Source organism: Lepidothrix coronata, unplaced genomic scaffold (assembly GCF_001604755.1).
Source record: "Lepidothrix coronata isolate B3197 unplaced genomic scaffold, Lepidothrix_coronata-1.0 Scaffold11, whole genome shotgun sequence".
Lineage (NCBI taxonomy): Eukaryota > Metazoa > Chordata > Aves > Passeriformes > Pipridae > Lepidothrix > Lepidothrix coronata.
In genome coordinates this window covers 3,762,814-3,782,645 of record NW_016690191.1, presented here as the reverse complement: position 1 = coordinate 3,782,645, position 19,832 = coordinate 3,762,814, and the positions used below count along the sequence as shown (strand labels likewise).

Genomic DNA, 19,832 nt, shown 5'->3' with positions numbered 1-19,832 from the left:
TGAAGCCTATACAAGAATCCTGGACCTTTTGAGATTAACCAACAAGAGAAAAGCAATTTTGGTATTACAGAGCTCACATACACATTACAACAGTACTTACAAAGGCAATTATATCTCATAAAATTATTTTACTTCTTGTTTTGGTGACTTGGCTCACAGACACGCTATTTCTTACCCTTGACTTATTTGATTAGGAGCTGCTGCAGCTCTGGATTTTGGTACTAGACTGTCTCTCCCTATTTGAAATTTCATTTCAAATTTCCCACACATCTCCCACACACTAGACACCAGCCTTTATATGCAAAGCAAAATATGTGCCCAGTCACGAGCTGCCATGGTGATGGCACACAAACTTGCACTAGGTGCACCACCCAAATACCCAAGCTTCCAGCACATCATCTCCTGCAAGAAAATTCTCCCAAATCTGCCCAAGAGCTTCCCAATGCTGAGAGGCCTCCACTGCCCATGGCAGGATGTGGTTGGGGCTTTTCTCTCGTGTGGTGATGAGGTCGTTCCTTCTTCTGCTGGTTTGTTTGCCAGATCATGATTTGCAGATTTTTATTATTAGGTTGTGTTTTTTCCAGCAGAGAGGCAGGCGATGAGGTTGCTGTCTTGCAATGAAATTTCACTTCCCTGGTTTGCACAGATTTTTTACACTACCATATGCAATCTGCTTGGCCTCAGTGACCCTCCCTACCCAGCAGAGATGGTGAGAAAAAAAAATACATTAAGATTATGGCAGTCTCAGTTGCTACAGTAATAAGAACTTGTTGAAAAGCTCAGTTCATGACCAACACCAGTAGGATGAGCATCTGTGACATAAGTGGACACATCCATCCCCAACAGCACAATTTTCAGCAGCCAACAACAGTTTAACCACAGCAACACAGCTGGTATCATTTCTCTGCTTCCTTCCCTGCTCAGACCTTTGGTATTTTCTTAATACCCAAACTCCAGTGACCAAGCTTTTGCAAACAATGATATTCAAACCTCGAGCAGTATCCAGAACCATTACACCTCTGGCTGCCACCGTAACATGGTGTCTGATAAAATAGCATTTGAAATTGTTCTGCAGAACTACAGAGTGGCACTGGTACTGAGGAAAACTGCTTCAATTACTGAAAATTTGAACCAGATCATTTAGAAATTGAAGAAAGGTAACAGGACAGTAAAACAATAGTTAAATAAGGTTTTGGTACCTTTTCACCAAGGCAAACAGAAGCTTAGTTGGATGACGTAACCTGATGTGTCCTTAGGCTGGCAAAGAGCTACTGAAAGCACATAAAGCATCACCTACTGCCCAATTCTTTATATCTCAGTAGCTAATTTTGATACTTGAAGTGATGATTGATCATCTCAGATGAGAATCTGTTTATCAAAAGGGAAAATTACTTCCCTTAAGTTAACACAGCCAATAGCAGGGCAGGATAAATAATCATCCCATCCCATCCTTCAGAGCAAGTGAAGAAATATAGTCATTCCTTTGAGTGACTGCTGACTCTATGTTTAGCCACATTTGCAGATAAAAAAAAGCTACTCCCATAAATTTACAATCAGAAGTCTCTTCTTTTGTTATGTACAGAAATAAAAGCTTATATTTGAACACTAGTGTGAACTATATATATTCAGTGTTTGAGTCTAATGATAAAGATAGCATAAGAAAGAGGCAGATTGCTCTAGTAATTATACAAAATGCAGCAGTCATTTAACTCTGCAGTTGCAAGCTTTTATTTGAGTAAAGTCTTTCAAGGATATAGAGAATTTTCACATACAATGAGAATTTAGGAGGTATTTTGACAGCTTATATTTCCATTCCATTTTCTTTAATTTTTCATCTATAACAACTTTATATTGTTGAGATTCTTTTTTTTTAAAATGTGATTTTCTTTGAAAGCTTTGCTCAAACATTCTGCTTAACTTTGGCAGCAAATGTAATCAAGTCATTTCTCTGTCTTTTATGCCTCCATGCATCAAAAAAAACTACTGACAAAGTCAAGAAAAAAAAATTAAAAATCTGGGTTTGTTTTTACATTCGCTTTAACTGAATTATAGCCACCTTTTTGACCCCAGCCCCTGATGGACTTCATCTGAAGTCTGCTGGAGACCATATGAAATTTTGAGGACTTTAAACAAGAATGAGGGGAGAGCCTTCAAGTCCAGGAGGGAAGTAGAGGTGCTTCAAGGTAAGCAGAGAGGCTTGGTATGTTCCTGAGTGAATCAGCCCTTCCTTCACCCACCTGAGCCATCCCCAAGGAGCAATTGTGCTCCCAGGAACGTGCAACATGTCTTGCATTGCAGGGAAAAACGAAGGATGTTCGAAGCTGGAAGCAAAGTACAAGATTTTCTCTAAAAGCTGTTTGTAAGAGTTTCCTTGCAGAGCACTTGCTAAGTGCCTGGGCCTGGGTGTTTAAACAAGGGCTGGTCTCGCACACACTGTCTCTTGTTCACGGCTAATCCTGCAGCGAGGTCAAATAACGTCAACCCTGAGTTACCACAGCCATCTCCAAGGCAACTGGCGAATATACAGTGTAAACACACGATTACAGATTCACTGTGCATCCAGGAAGGAGGAGGAGGAGGAAGAGGTGGACTGAAACAAGTCATGGCTCCATTGAAATCAGAGTAGTCAGTGCTGAAGCAACACTGGGCAAACACATCAGTGTGAGCAAAGGGTTTGAAAAAACTTGGGCTCTTTCCCATTTTGCTTCTCCCATGCACCACTACAGTATTTTTTATCTAGGTAGTTTCTTCAAAATGAGGTATGAGCACAGAAGAGGTATTATCCACATGGCTGCTTTACATCTGAGATGTGACCTCTTTCCTTGCACCACAGCCCCAGACAGTGCAGGAATGGGACTACATTTCCAAAAGGTCCATTAAATCTTTATCTGACAGAAGCTGTATTTTGGGACAGCATCCATACCTATCTAATATCACATGCCACAAGATCATGATTATACTGGGTAAAAAAGAACCAAAACAACCCATTATTACTAAAAGAACAAGTGAGAGAAATTCCGTCTTTTCCCTTTGAATCACGAAGGGAGTCAGATTTCCCACTAACAGTGACAAAACGAGCCCCAGGGAGCCCCCATCAGTGACTCAGTTACATCTGGGGATGGCAGGAGAGGCAGTGCCTAGAGCATCACCCCGGTACTGCCTGGCAGCCACCACCCCGGCCGCATCCATCACTGCTCCAAGGACAACAGGGCCAGAGATGATAGGAAAGCATCGCTCCTGCCCAGAAATCCCACCAGGCACGCTGGTTCCCACATGGGCTGAAGGGGAACACTGAAGCTTTTCAGTTCCTTTCTTGGCGACACAGCCACGGTCCCCAGGGGGAGGTGAGGTCATTGGGAGCGGGGCTGGCAGAGCCCCACGCCCACCACACAAAAGCAGGGAAGGAGTCACCCCCTTCTTCCTCCTCTTCTGGGAGAAAATAAGCACTAATCTAATTGATTGCACAGGGCTCCAGTCGTCAGTAGCCATAAAAAGACTTCTCTTCACAAGCCAACTGAACAACAAGAACAGCACAAAAAAAAAGGAGGAAATGAAAAAAAAAACAAGAGTGGCCAACTTTTAGCCACTCATTCCCAGCAAAAAAAAAAACTCTTTAGCCCAAATTTTACTCCACGTGCACCTCTCATAAAACAATACTTAGGAGGTACATAAAAAGACAAACCCAAGAAAAACACCTGATGGCTTGAGCTACACTGTGTATAGTGAAAATGTCAGGCGTTTTTCTCACACTAGCAGCAACATGCTGCATAGCAACAAGTCAGAATGAAAGGTTAATGGTAAGGACTGCAGCCTGGAACACACTCATTCCCACGGTCCTGAAGTCACCAAAGGGAAATGCTGCACCGATTTGTTTTGTTCTGCTGATGGCACAAAGGCTTAAGAAGAGCGGTGGGCTTTCGTGTGGCACCAAGCAGCACACATCCCCTGCCACTGCAAGAGTTACAGAAATGCTCTACAGGTTTTAGGGGAAAGGGTTGTATTCCACCAGGACTACAGCAATGAACCTCACCAAGTCAAGCAGGTGATAAGTGTAGCTAGGACTATCCAGGCTGTACATCACTTGTACAACAGCATCCCTAACCCAGCAAATGCGCCTTCCAATATCTTTAATCCATTTAAAAGCTTTTCACTGTATGTAAATGTAACTGTGTATTTTATACAGTAGAATCTCATAGTTAAACATTCAATAACTGCAATCTCAAAGTCATTTAATTCTAGCAAAATCAGGAAAGAGATTTTTAAAAGACAAAAGCAGTCACCCAAACCATTCCACTCCCTGTGAATGTGTAAATGAGGAATAAGACGACCAACAAAACAGCATTACATTCCAGTCCACTTCTATTAACCAAACTTCATAGACTGATATGCAAAGGCAATTGTTTACCAGGAGAAATTGTCTCCAGACTCCCAGGATTAATCTTTCTTGTGCTTGTGCAGTGTTGGACAGTTGATCCAGTGAAGACCAAATAAAAAACTACATCATCTTCAACTTTATCTTCCTCAGTCAGCTGCACTGTAATAACAGAGTCACCCTAGGAAAAGAACAAGAAACAAGGTTAGGTTTACATGACCAAGAATTGCACCATACCAAATAAAACTTCTCTACCTACAAGGCTGACGCTCTCTGTTCATGCATACCTTTCACACAACTTGGGGTCCATCCTAATTTTTAGATATGCAAGTAATCCTTAGCATCACAGCTAGCCAACAGGGTAGAAAATATTTTGAGCCCAACTCTGGGAAGAGATATGTAGAAATCTCCAGGGTATATTCAAAAGAGCAACTTACTATGGTGAAATGACACCAAATATGAAAAATGCTTAGTTTTAGGGTTTATTTCAGTATCTCAGTATATTCTATAATTTTTCTCATCTTTGCTATCAGCAAAAATTATACCTATAAAGGGCACACACAGTTATCACAGTTAACCCAGCACAGGACACCGTAAATACACCTGAAATGCATACATGTGCATGGAAAATAACAGGGCCAACAGCCACCAACTTCAGTTTTCAATGGAGAAGGGAAAGCAAAGAAAGAGGATGGTTCACAGTTACTACACAACTAATTTTCATTTGATCATAAAACCACAGACTCATTTAGTTTGGAAAAGACCTCTGATATCACAGAGCCCAACCATTAACCCAGCACTGCCAATTCCATCACTAAACCATGTCCCCAAGTGCCACATCTACAAGTCTTTTAAATGCCTCCAAAATCTCACCATTTATCAGCCTGAAAAATTACATAAACTATGAGACTCTGGGAACAACAGTCTGTAACATGACCTTCTGCCCCTTTTCTATCAAGATCAAAACCAGCTGGATGCCCCAGTTTTACACTGCAGCTGTGGTTGCCAGCTCTCTGCCACCACCCCACTGTGCATATGGTTATGGCTGGAAATCTGGAAAAGATTTTACTATTATTATTATTATTACAGATTATGTAATTCTAATTTGCATACTCAAGAAAATACACATGTAATTTCCTTTAAAACCTTCTCCTTAATATCACTCAGTTCGTCCCTTCTCTTTGTCAAACATAACTATTGCAGAAAATTCCCCGACTTCCCAGCCTTTCCATACACCCCTGCCATGTTAGCATCACTTCCCATGCTCTGTCTCACATCCCCTCCCTTTCTCCCTCAGTTTCTTTTACTGTTCCTCCTCCAAGTTCATGTCCAGTTCTCCTCTGATCCAGCCTGTCTGGTACTCTAGCCAGGGGCAGGACTGCACCTTGTTTTGATAGAAATGAGGTTTTGCAGTACAGTACATGACCAGCCCCTGGTCTTAAAACCAAATACGTGGGTCAGTGCTGTAACACACAGGAAAGAAAACCAAACATTAAAAAAAAAAATAAAAAAAAAAATAAATAGAACACTGAGTCTAGTTTGCATTTTCAGAGGTTGTAGAGTTACAAATGTGCATTTTAGGAAGGTCTCACGCGATAATATCAGACCAGACTTCCAGCTGGGGAGAAAGGAACCATGTAGCAAAAGTATATCTTGTATAGAGTCAGTGTTAAAATAAAAACAGGTGCAAAAAGAAATAAATCAAGCTTTAAATTCAAGCATGACCAGTCCACATGCTGAGTTGAAAACTAAATATTCCATTTCAAGCAAATGGATCCAGTTTTGAGCCGATGTTCAAAAAAACAAAAGCTCAAGTTTTAACCTACAAACCCTTTGTGCTTTGGCTTTTTTATCTGACTTTGTTCAAACCCTTTCTCCCTTAAGGCATGAACATAAAAGTACTTAGACTTAAAATGCAGGTGACATTTCAGAACACTCACCAACAGCACTGAGTGTTTAACATGATATCTGTTAAAGGAGATTTTTTTCTTTTATTTAACTCAGAAACCAAGTACAGCTAGTCCAATTGCTGTGAAAGGAAAGCAAATCCCCACAGAGTGCAACACCTGTCTATCCATGCAAACCTCTCCTGTTTCTAGGAAAAGCAATTTAATTTGCATCAATATCACAAGAGATAATTTGCCTATTTTGTTATTGACAAAAAACCAGTAAATACATGTAAGAAACCCCAACACCAGAGGTTCTGCATAACCTGAACTCTAAGCTGGGACTTACAAAACATATAGCTGAACTTCTTATATAGACACCTGACCTAATTTTGAAGGTGGAAGGTGGTCAGATCAGATGACTTCCAGAGGTTCTTTCCAAGTAACTTGTTCCATTCTTTGTATTTTAATTCAGTTAATTTAAGGTATCATTTAAGTCTAGGGGGAGCACAAATTATCAGCAGCTGATATTAATTGAAAAGGATCTTCAGCTGTGTCTAAGCAGAACTTTATGGTGGGATGGTCTCCTCCACCCTGCTTCCCACCTTCAACAAAGACTGTGGAACACTGAGCATCTTATTTATTGTTTTACTTGAATTTTTAAGTTGTCTCCAAATATCTTTGGTAAGACTGATAATGTGCTTTACTTTACCTACAGGTATCACCTGAGCTACCTCTCAGTTGTACTGTGCCTGGTGGAGCTCACTGTGCATGAGGTGATTGGAGATCCCAGAAGTAAAAGACCATCTTTCTTCAACACAGATCTCTGCCTCCCAGTTACCAACAATTTCATTGTTCACTGCCAATTTTAATTTGATTGTTAACTTATATTCAAACAACGTATTTATTTGGAAAGGAAATAACACACAGAACAAACCCCACTCTTTCCAAGATCTTTGGAGTTAAAGAAAATCAGTTACAAATGCAGGCAAATTCCTCCAACCCACATAGAAGACTTTCCAACAGCCCTATTGCATTCAGCCTCCAAAAACATTTTAATTGAACTATGTTTACCTTTATTCATTTAATATTGTTCAAAAAATGTCATCTGTTCAGTATCACTGCCACACAAGGTGGTTATTATAACCCTTCTTTCATCCTGAATGGCTAGAAATGGGAGGCCAGCCTGCCAATATCCCTTTGGTGAAAGTACAGACAGATCAAAGCCATTCTCTGGAATGCTCCAACAAATAAGAATAACTTAATTTCAAAACTAGTTTGGATCGACTAATATTTACTTGGCTTAAAGCCCATTGGAAATGAAAACATTCCATCTTGGTCCATTCATGAAAGAGGCCACCCTCTCCCTCGTTCAGATCTGAAAAGTCTCTGGTCTCAGAGAGTTGTAACGGGATGTAAAGAAGGTGGATGTGGCTCTTTCCTCCAAATATATTCCCTTTTACAAACCAAAGGGAGAAAAAAGGTCGTCTGCCTCACCAAGGGAGAGGTGCACTGGAAAAGCCAAACTGATCTTGGGCTTTCAACCAGAAAACAATTCAGAAAGGGATTTTAGAGTGGTCCTACTCTGAAGCTTTGCCTTAGTTAAGGCAGTAGAAATACAATTAGCTCCAGAAAGGCCCAAATGCTGTTACTAGGACTAAACCCCAAAACTATCCAGACAAGGCACCTGTTTGTCAGCATATTTTGCTGGCATTAGCACAACTCCACTTTTTTAGGTATTAGTTTTTCCAACAGTGCAGTTAAAGGCATGTGGATTGTGTATAGGCAAAGCATGAGCAGCTCTGAGTAAGCTGTTAAAATGGACTATTTACCTTCAAAGGCTTTTTTTTTTTTTAATGGAAGACCTCAGCAATATTTAGAAGTGACAATGAAGTGAACAAAATCTTTACACTCAAAAGAATTAAGATCACTTATCACCTTAAAAATAATACCCACCTTCCAAAAACAAATAATTGTTGTAAGCATGAAAAGACATCTTTCTTTTCTTTTCCACTTCAGGCTCTGGAAATGTCTGATTTTGGGGAATTGGTCATCATTTGGGACCATGAAAACAACCCTGACAAATGCAGAATTCAAGACTTGTACCTGAAAACCAAGTGTTTAGTTGGCAGTGGGAAAGGTTCCCTGAGGGATATCAGCTCTACCAGCAACAGGTAGACTTCTCTACAATCAACTATGAAGGGAAAAAATATTCTTAGTGTGCTGGCTAACAAATGTTAATGTTTCTGAAAACAAACAAACAAAAACCAACACAATAACCAAACCAAAAAAAATCCAAAACCACAAAAAAAGGCCAAGCTGTATTTTTATAGCTGAAGCATGTGATTTTTAAGCTGTTTTTCCCCCCCATGGTTCATACTGGGAATTTTGAAGTACATTACTTAAGCCACTAACCACCCACTGACCTCCACACAGAGTCTAAAAATACTTATGAAAATGAAGCTTCCTTTAGAGAGCAATACTTCAGCACTCAAGTATTGCTTTAACATTCTGCTTTTAATGAGAAAACACTAACAACCAGTAATCATTAATTTGTTCTAAACAGAAAAGCAAAATTTCTGCTGCCAACCACTGATAGCAAACTCTGGCTGTTTTTTCATGCCAGGAAAACCTACTGAATGGAAAGTCCGTGGGTTAGGTGGGTTAGAAATTCACATGAAGGAAAGAAATCTTCTACAGTGTGTTCCTTCTAAGAGTTGCTGTAGATGTTGGCATTATGATGCCTCATTAAAGAGGCTGGATCAGGTGCTGGATTAGATGAGTAAACATAACCTGTCACTGTAACAAGTTTGGTTTTGTTTCCGCTACTCATAACGTGACTCAGATCCTTGTTGGGTCATTGCTTATTGCATTTTTGTTTGTTCCCCTTTGGAAAGCCCTAAACAGCTCCCAAGAGGGCTTCAGTGTACACAGGACGACAGCACAAAAATCACAGCTGTCATTTCTTCCTCCTCCTTCAGTTCAGGCTCATTGGTATCTTTATTTATTCCTTTTCAGATGGAGTTGGACTCGCTGTTACCCCAGCTACCGCTCGACACAGTGCGCACAGGATCGGGCTGTAATTCCAGCACGAGGCAAGTCCTTTCACATCCCCATGCTTTGATTTTCCCCATCAATGAAATGGGAATCGTGGTTCAAACACGAGTATTTTTCATCCAAATGGCTTCTAAGGGAACAGCTGGCTTTTCAATCATATGACATTTTCTTTGGAAACCGACAATAATTAGGCTAGACAAAAATCAAAGGGAAAGTTGAGACAATTCCACCTCAAACTCAGAACTGCAGAAGACTCTGAAAGCAGCTGGAGGTTGGAAAAGGCAAGGGCAAGGCAGCTTTAGAAAATATAACAGAAATCATCAAGCAAGAAAAAAAGTACAGTATAATTGTTTAGATGCTTGATGATCTATTACCATCTACCTCTGGCAGTACACAAGATCAACAGTTAAACTGCTCCCAGGCAGTGTCCATATCTCGGCTGAGTATCCTGGAAGATCCCTCCCACATAAGGTTACCTTGGCTTGTGCAAACAACATCTGGGAAGGACACATGCAGCACGTGGACACATGGACATCTCCACACAGAGAGAACCAGGCACAGCCACACAGGCTCCCGACTGCAAAAGGAAATGGGGGTTTGGGCAACTATTTTTAGAGCAAACATTACAGTGCTCTCATCTCCTGGAATAACCCTTTTGATTGAGAAAGGCTTAGATCCCAGTTTTTCCAGGTCTGACTAAGTGCTCCAGCCAGTCAGCTGTGACACAGAACTATCACTGCTGCTTCATAAAACCACAGGATGCTCTTCTTCCGTGGCAAGAAAATAATCTATGTCCAGCAAAGTCTTCCAGGCTGCTATTCCCAGGTTAACAGAAGCTGATGAACAGCTCACCCCTGAGGGGTGGAATCTGGGGATGGGTCCTACCTTCAAAACACCCAGTTGAGTCCCCTTCCCTCTCTGCCCTGGCATGGGGTGAGTTGTCAGTGGACCTCAGTGCTGCAGCCTGAAGCATCCCCTTTTCCAGATGTGGCCATTTACCCTGCAAGCTCCCAGCACACATATATAAAAGGAAGGGACCGTGGGAGGAGGCCAGAGGTATCTGTTACAGTGAGATAACAACAGTCATTACAGGCATCCTCAATTTCACCAGTACTGACTCAACTTCACCAGTATTGACTCAGAGGAGTCACATCAAACATAGTTTATTTTGCAGAACTCCAGGCCCCAGAAACAAAGGTAGGGCTGTGAAATCTGTCTGAACATGAGCAGTTCTAGAAATCCCTCCTTGCCTTGAGATATCCCCTGTGATAAAGGCAGTGACCTGGGTCAGGAGCGTGGAGAAAGATGGATGTCGTTCGGGTGGAGTGTTGCAACCTTCTGCAGATAAAACCTTCAGGGAGAGACTCCAGAAATAAATACAATGGCAAACTGCCAAGTTTGGGGAAGATTTGTGTCCTTTTTCATAGTCAATGACTTCAAACTCCTTGATCTTAAAGCATGAAGCAGAGAATTTTTTGTAAAATAAATTAAAAAAAAAAACCAAACACAAAAGAAGACAACGAGAATTACTCCACTGGTTTAAATAAAATAATTAAAAAAAAAAAAAAAAATCAATCTCCAGGCCTAACCTTATTTCCTTTCTAAATTAACAGCAGTGCTATTATTCCTGCCAGTGAAAGGTTTCAGGTTAACGGCGTGGATACTGAGCCCCTCTGTGATGAGAAAGCCAGATTTTGCAAAGCAGTCTCTTATTCTTTGGAAAATACAATCACAGACCATTATGTCTTGCCCACAGGCCACCAAAAGAGCAGAATGATGCTACATATTTTTCTGCCACCACATAGCAAATCAAGGTGATACCTTCCATATTTCATTAACACTGCACCAAGCCAAGTGATCTCCTCTTCCAATGCTAACCACAAAGCCATGAGTGAAACACTGACAGATAGGCAAAATATCTTTTTTCTCTCCAACACTTTCTTCCCCCAAAGGTGAGAAAGCATTTGGTCTAAAAGTAAGATTACCTTAGCACACTGACAAATAAAATGTTGATGCAAGGAAAAGTAGGGACGTAGAGTCAAAAAACTATTTATTCAAGACTCTATGGGTAAAAAGAATTTGTGGGAAAACATGGACATTTATGATAAATAGCCCTGATCTGTTGTCTCCAGGCCCAAGCTGGCTTCCACAGATCTATCCTGAGTGTGACCTGTGCTAAAAAATACAGCATGGACACCTCCAACTTGCCTGTCTGCAGAATCAACATCGTTACGGCTGATTTATTAACACCATCTCAGCCACACCACATCCCAAACCAATCCAGGACTCTAATCCTGCAGCAGGGTTTGTTTGCAAAGAGAGCAAGTTGTTTGTTTGAGGAGAGCAAGTAATGGATTTCCTATTCTGAGCTGGTGCGAGCAACACAAACTCCTGCAGAAATGGGTACACTTGAAGAAACCTGTTATTAGCAGCCCACATCCTTTGAAGAGCATGTCTTAGTCTCCAAATCAATCATCTCAAAGATGAATCTTTATTGAGTGTCAAGATGCTATTATAACTATTACACACATATTAATCCATGCAGCTCGAAGGAGATCTCTACAGAAATCCATCAAAGTAACAGGATCTCGTTAGTGCTGAAAGAGACACATGATTTATCTTTATGGATAGATCTTCCTGACAAACCACTTTGCTCCACAGAGCCAGGAAGGTTACTAGATTGGGCTGTTAATAGCTAATTTAGTTGTATCACTGCCTTAGCACAGGGCTCCATGTGCTCTGCAGCACTTGTGTACCAACACTTGCTCACAGGATGCTTAGTGCATCTTCTTGGTGCTGGCCTCTGCTATACACAGCCAGCCTTCACAAAACCAAACAGCCAAGGCACTTCTTAAAATTTTTAGCATACAGAAAGACTTCATAAAATTAACACTAAAATGCAAAAAATCAAAATTAAGGAGAAAAATAGAAAGGATGAGAAAAGTGCCATTCACCCTTTTGCGAAAAATGCAAACACCCAGCGAAGAACTGTGATGGGAACTTTAATATTTAGGTGAATCTGGCAGTATAAAGAAGAAAATATTGATTTAATTTTCATTTTTTTGGGCAGTTAAGTGTTAGCCAGACTGTGCACTTTCTGTCCTCGCCCACCATGGCCTGTACTGCCTGAACAAGCAATTAGTGACAGTAACCCCAAGCCCCTTCCACCACAAGCCCTGTACAGCTCTGGTATAGAGGAGGAGGAGGTATGGAGGAACAGAAAAGCAGTAACATATTGGGGTTTACCTTTGAATTATGCAAGTCTCCATGTAATGTCACCACATGGACATGAAGTCAAGGCAAAAGATGAGAAAATTTCTCTGTAGCTGAATATCCACTACAGTACCATCCAGTTTCCACAAGTACTGATCTTACTATTAGGGGTTTTTTTCAGAAATTGTGGACACTACTTCAATCAATTCCTAGAAAGCACACCCAAATTGATGTGAATGTCTTGCTCTGGCCTCATCCCGAAGCCTCTTCTGTTCTTCCCTACACTTAGAGAACTGAACCAGATAATTTTATCACCAGCTGCTTGAGTGATTGATAGTATTTCCTACTAATTATTCACCTAACAATAACAACAAAATTGCAGTGCTTAGGAGCGATACAGCAGGCAGTCTGAATGTGTACAGTGACTAACAGAAATCCAGCTACTCTCTTGGCACCAGAGAGGTGGAGAGAGTCAATTCCTGGAAGATAAAGTACATATGATGACACATTATTAGAAACAATCTCATATCACTGGAGCATTTTCACAAATAGCCTTGATGTGTCTTAAAGGGAAAAAAAATAATCAGGTTTGAACACTAAGATCCAAAGGCAGAAGAGAGTTGAAGAACGGTGTTTTCCTGGTACTTCAGCCTCCTCTACAGTACAGCAAAACGCTCCAAGAGAGAGCTCGGCGTGTTTCAGAGCACTCATTTTCCTGCCAGCTGCAAAATATCCTCACCAGTCTTTAAATATTTCACAGCTACAGTACTTAGAGCTACTGTAATGACTGAGGCACTTTTTAAACTGACATTTTTGCCATTAGAGAACAGAAGCCATTATAACCATTATCCTCCTGAAGAAGTACCCCGCCAACCACAACTACAGAGATGAAACTTTTGCAATGTTTAGAAGAAACATTTTGAAACAACGATACAAACACAGGCAGCCCTGAAAATGTGTCCTGCAACAGAACTGCCACTTGATGGCACTGCACAGCACTGAGCTACAATTATCCACAGTTATTTTATTTTCCACTTAAGCACAATGTGGAATTGTTTTACTGAACGAGGCGGAGGAAGAGCACTTGCAGAGAGACCACATGCAGCAGAGCCTTTGGAAGCAATGGGAGACACTGTAGGTAGAGTTCAGGGGATTTCAGAGGTTATGTAAAATCGTGCCTTCATCAAATCAACATCTTCATAACCACTGCTCTCACATCAGCTCTGCTGTCAGAACTCTAGTCTAACAAAATGACTGTCAGCGCTTTGTTCAAGGAAATACAGCAGGGACATGTAACCTGATGAATGAGATAGGAAATGTGTTTGATCATTTTAAAGGTAACATAATATTTATGAACTCTCTACATAAATACATTCCACAGAGGAAGAGTAGCTGAAGAGTTTCTTCATCCTCTTAAACCCAAGTCCTGATCTCTGTTGCTCATTCCTCCCAAGAGGAGAGGAGGCAACACTGTCAGCAATGCTGGGGATGAGACAGTGTTTGTCCAGGCATTACCCAGCTCACCAGTTAGCACAAGAAATAAAGAATCCTAAATGAAGAGCCCAAGATATATACATAATTTCACCCAATGTTAATATAACTTAGTGTGACAATATAAGGATTCCTTCTGTAGCTTCAGAAAACCAGCTGAAACAATCTTAACAACTCCCCAGAAGCAGATCATTGTCTCTACCAGCTGTACCAGCTCTGGCATTTTTCTTCTGCAGGTCATAATAAAGTTCACACATAACGCTGCAAAGCAGTGGTGAGTTAAGGGCAGAATTTCAGACAAGTGCTCCAGACTTCAAGCCAGACCATTTACTGTTTACCAGCACTTTCATTTCCACAAAACAGGATCACAGAAGAAAAGTTTAAATAGATAATGATGGGAGGAGGGCTTTGAACTCAAATAACCAGCACTTTTAGTCCCAAGACAATATGGAAGAAGGGTTGAGAAAAGGCCACTGAGCTGCAATTTAAGCAAGGGCTTATCCTACAGGAAGGTGATGCTGATGATCTGGCAGCCTTGTCTGACTTTTCCTGGCCAAAGTTGCCTTCAGTAAATGCACAAAAGTGACCATTTCACAAACAACCCTGTGCTAACGTCGCGCAGATCTCACGGGCTAGTGAATGCCTCACTTAACAGGAGCAAGCCAAGCAACCAGCCTCATAACCAAACTGTGCACCCAAAGTCTGCCTTTAGGTATAGGGGAACACAGAAGCAGCAGGGAGCTTGCCAGGGGATGGTGCTGAGCTCAGGTGGCAGCTGCCAGACACCCATTTCCACAGAAGGGATGCCTTCCTGCATGATGCAGACCAGAGCTGGGGAAGTGGAGGATGAAAAGAATCTAAATCAAGGATCTAAGTGACAAAAACTAAAAAGATGAGGTCAAGCACAGTTTATTGAGGAAAGCATTTTGCATGGAGAATGAAAGCAGAGCCAGACAGGCAGCAATATACACCTCTCAAAAAATCAGTTTATTCAGGCGCCTCGGCTGACTTTCTTAAAACCAAGCAGCAGGTTCTTCCACAAGCAACACAAGCAAATATTTTATTTGTTAAAGGTGCTCAGAGGCCTTCACTCATTCATAACTCAAAGACATTCTGAAGGTGGGGCAGAAAACTAGTTTGTCATTATGAAGAAATCAAGTACCTAACAAATAAAAGACAAGAGGTTTATCAGATCCTCTAACCACAGAGCTGAACTAAACATCAAGGCTCATTCTCCTCTTGCCTAAGGACCGCGAGAGAAAGTAAGACAGGGCTTCTGTATGGTGACTTTTGTGAGAAATTCCCACATCAAAAGCATGCAAGGTATGTTCTACCTTTTCTGCTGGACTGACCTCAGATATTCAGGCATCTCGGTGGCCTCTGTCACCATAAATGCCACTAAGCAAAAAAATTCAGTGTTAGTAGAAAAGTAACTAAACCACAGATGCCAACCTCATGACAACATCTTATTGTAAAATTACAAAGGTATTTCATTTTGTCCTTTTGTCTCCTTGGTAGAGATTCCTGAAGAACAATAGTTGTCCAGCACACGACAGTGCACAAGTGACACCTGAGATGGTTTCAGCCACAGCAAGAGACTGGACATCAGGTGCAACACCTCTCTGCACTCAGGGGCACGGGGAGCCACAGCACTTGGGACAAAGTGCTGCCACAAGCCTCAAGCTCTCTGTATTGAGAACCTTTTTTTCTTCAATCCTTTAATATTTATACAAAAGGGGTTGGGTTTTTTTTCTTAAAACACAAACATCAGAGGGTATCACAATTGCTTTTCTCAGGAATAAACAGTGCACTTCAGTGGGACATCATTCGATATGAATATGTAAGTGGGGAAAAAATATTATAAGTATTATCGGTTTTTTCCATTTTAGATTAAAGCAAGACACACTGGGAAATTTACAGGAGCAGTTCACTCATTAACAGAAGAGAGGACCTACTGTACCCAAACCCTAGGTTATATTAAGAGAGGGTCAATGCATTCTTTCTGCGCCTTTTGAAGTTCATACTTCATTAAGTTGTGTGACATTTTGCCTTGGAAGTGGGAGCTCTCATCTCTATCAAAAAGTCTCCTTGAGAAACTCTGCAGGTTACACAGCTCCTAAGTGGCAGTTTAGACAAGAGACTCCATCCACAGACCTGATTAAAGACCAAAGTCAATGGCAGCATTTTTATCAATTAAATGTTTGCCCTCTCATGCAATCACCAGTTATGACACATTTAGGTTTGTCACTCCAAATAACGTGGGCACACCTTAGGCAAACCATGCAGAGGAGGAGTGCTGTGATTTAAAACAAGTTTGTTCCTTTTAATCTAAAAGGAAAAAGGAAAAAAGTTTGCAGCAATACATCACCCTTCTCCAGCTGCTAATCTTTTCCATTTCACACCCACTGATCATTATCACCATGAAAAAACTCTCCTGTCATAAAGGCAGATCTAAGGTTGTAGCCTTGGTTGTAATCAAGAATAGATGAGCTTAATGCTTCCCAACTCATTCCCTGCTTGTCACTCCAGTCCTTTTCCAAAACATTCATACCCAATACTACTCTCAGGTTATTTTTTGAGGGAAGAAAAAAACCACCAAAAACCAAAACCCAAATCAACACTGATTTCAGAGTGGCAGGAGACGTGACTGGGTTAGAAAAACGATCAATAACACTACAGAGACCCCACAGCCAGCAGAGGCTGAAATCAGAAGCCACGCACTTCACTTTTGAAGTACAATTTTCAGGACTTTATGTAGCTGAAGACTCAACCTTGTTAATTGCCTCCCATGCACTCAATATTTATTAAAGTTTTGTCAGAAACCTTGATCCTTTTGTAATTAAATCTCCTGCTGAATACTCTGCTGGACTCCCAATTAATGACAATGTTTCTAAAAAGATCAACACTTCACCTTTGCAAAGCTCTCTCCCATTTTCTTTCACTTGCCTGGATGTTAGCAACAGCGGAGTTTAAGCTAAGTGACTACTTTGTACTATTTCATCTGTAAACAGAGAGCTTAGTGAATCACAACAATAAAAAGGTCACTTACTAACAAACCTCCATTGTTTAGAGCCTTTTTCATCCTTTTTTTCCCATACTCCTTCATGATCTGGGTATTGCAATAACACATTGACAAGAGTCAGGAAGCACCTTACAGTACTGAAGTTAAAATTTTGACTTTTGATGATAGAGAGACAGAACGTTTATAAAAAGATGATCAGCAAGGTCATTGCAAGTACTTAAGGAAAACAAACAAAACTGAAGCTCCTGACTTCCCACCTCCCATCAGTCAAAGACTCCTGCAACCCTCCTGTTCCACTCCAGTACTGATAGCAAACAAACAGCTTGGTCCTTCAGCTTTGACACCCTGGACTTCCTGAGCACAAAGTCCCAGGTACATCAGAAATAAGGTTTGAAACACTACCCTTCATCCACTACGCTGTGCCTGATAAGAATTTCTGTAGCAACAGGACAGCACTGTTAGTTTTGGATTTAAACCAGTATCTGTGCATCAAGAAAGGTATTCCCAACTGCAGTCTAAGGGCAGGCAATCAAAGGACTGTCCAGCCACATGGATCCTTTTTTGCAGGTGAAGAAATCAATCCATCTTAACGACATGGGTTTGAATATCTTTATTTCAAATTCACCCCACAATATTCAGCCACAGGCTCTGCAAAGTCACACTGCCTTTTCTAAAGGCAATGACGTGTTGACAGTGGTAGGATGGAAGAGCTGCTTGACCTACAGCCTGTGTGAGCACTGGTGGTATCACACCCGGGCTATATTGAGGAACACTCCCCTGCCCTATCTCTCCTGGCACAAGCCCCTCTGCCCCATGACTGCGCTGCTGTGAGCAGCACCCAGGGCCAGAGGAGCTCGTTAAACGGCATTAAGGGAGGTAACAAACAGCTCTAGGTGACACATACGATGCTCCTGGGGGGACCTGGCTCCTGGGAACAGCTGTTGACAGAGGAAAAGCTGAGCTGTGGTTCCAGCCCAAACCTGCAGCAATACAATACTGAGCTCCTGTTCCTGGCAACCTCATTAACCAGAGAACAATCAAGTAACGCTTAAATGTGACTTATTTAATCACAAAAACATGACACTTGTTGTTATTACTACAGGATGTGTTTTCCACCTTATTTCTTAATCTTCACACTTACAAAGGCCAGTAGTCTCGTCATATGACCTCCAGTGGTCACAAGCTCTGCAGGGGCAGGACAGATGACTTTTACAGAAGAGGTAAATAAAAGTCCAAGCAGCCAAAAGAAAGTACCAAGAAGGATGCAGCAGGTGGTCTTCTTTCTATTCATGCACATCGATTTGAATAATACAAGAATCTCTATCACCCTATTAGTGTGTATTTGAAAGTACAATCTTTTCCATCACCCACAACACTTTGGTCCCAAGTACACTGGACATCTCAGGTTCCCAAATCCCTTTTCTTAATTATGAAGCATTAATCTGGGCAAATTGGTGATTATCAGATAGAATAAAATATGCTCTAGCTCTCTAAGTGGCTTCCAGGAACTGAACTGGAGACATAATTTTTTGCCTTCTTCTCCTAAAAGGAGCTTCTAAAAGTAATATTGCTGATGATAAAACCAACTATCTAATGGAGCTTTCAGGATGAAGCTCATCCAAGATTTAGTAAAATAATAAACAAAATTATGTAATCCTGAATCTAAGCTAGTGGCTTAAAAAAGGAAGAGTGCAAAGGATGTAATGCAAAGGTGTCAAGAACAAAACGGTGAAGTGTGGGAGAAGCAAATTTTCCTGAGAGTGGACAAATACAGGGAGATCCTCTGACATGTCAGTATTGCCTGTTATTTCCAGTGGTTTACAGAGATGGAATTCCTTATGGAGAAATTCACAGGATACTGTTCTCAGTTATTTGAAAACAGGCTTGCCATCACTTTGAAGAAGGAACCTGATGAAGTTTGCTATTCACCTACCAGTGGTGAGGTTACAAGACTCTTGTGTCTACCCTTGGAAATATTACCAGGAGGATGCTTTATTCTTTATGTTCTGCTCACACCTAACAACTCTCAGACATGCTGCCAATTAGCAACACAAGGAAAACAAAACTGATCTTAAAATGTACAAAGCATTTATACTGAGAGCAAACAGAACTACTAAATATTGACTTTTCAACTTTCCTTAAGCTACCAAAATTTTTTGTTTTGAAAGGGAGCTGATTTGGGTATACGCCTGGTCAGGGGGGGAGAAGGAAAAGAGAAAAGAGAGTCACTAATGTATTAATAGTGTTGTCACCAACTTATTTGCATTGCAAAGAACCAGTACACCAAGTGCCATACAATCATTATTTTACACTGGGCTATGTCTGACTTCAGCCCAGTTCTCACTATCACGTAGGGATGAGGACTTCTAAGTGTACCACTCCAGTGTTACATATTAAATAAACCCCCACACAAAACAGTGGGAAAATAAACTCATTCAGTAGATAAGACTGAGAAAACAAAGCCTCCTGATTAGTTAAAGTCATACACTGTTCAAATGACATAAGGATAATTTTATCCTGCATTCCACCATTCACATGTTTCTACTGTGGCAACTGTATCGTATATTTGAACATCAGTTTCATTTCTTTTAACGTGTTTTAAGCTTAAATTAAGTTTCTTTAAAGTCAAGGTGCATTTAATAGGCTTGAGATTTAACAAAATTCAGGCAACATTTAGTTTCAAAATACAGAATATGGCATATTCCAGGAAAGCATCCTCCCAAAGTCAGGTCGTAGTGTTTTAATCTTGCTTCAAGCAAAAGACTTAGCACAGTAAGTAGAGAATAAATTC

At 40.9% G+C, this 19,832-nt stretch overlaps 1 protein-coding gene across 7 annotated transcripts in view; it reads right to left on the bottom strand.

Annotated features, from left to right (window-relative positions):
* AKAP13 (A-kinase anchoring protein 13) overlaps positions 1-19,832 on the bottom strand; it is a 213,160-nt gene that overhangs the window by 130,522 nt on the left and 62,806 nt on the right. For all 7 annotated transcript variants that reach the window (XM_017805073.1, XM_017805077.1, XM_017805078.1 and 4 more), the window contains exon 5: positions 4,406-4,553. In XM_017805073.1, coding sequence (XP_017660562.1) covers positions 4,406-4,553 — 148 coding nt within the window. The remainder of the gene's footprint in view (positions 1-4,405; positions 4,554-19,832) is intronic.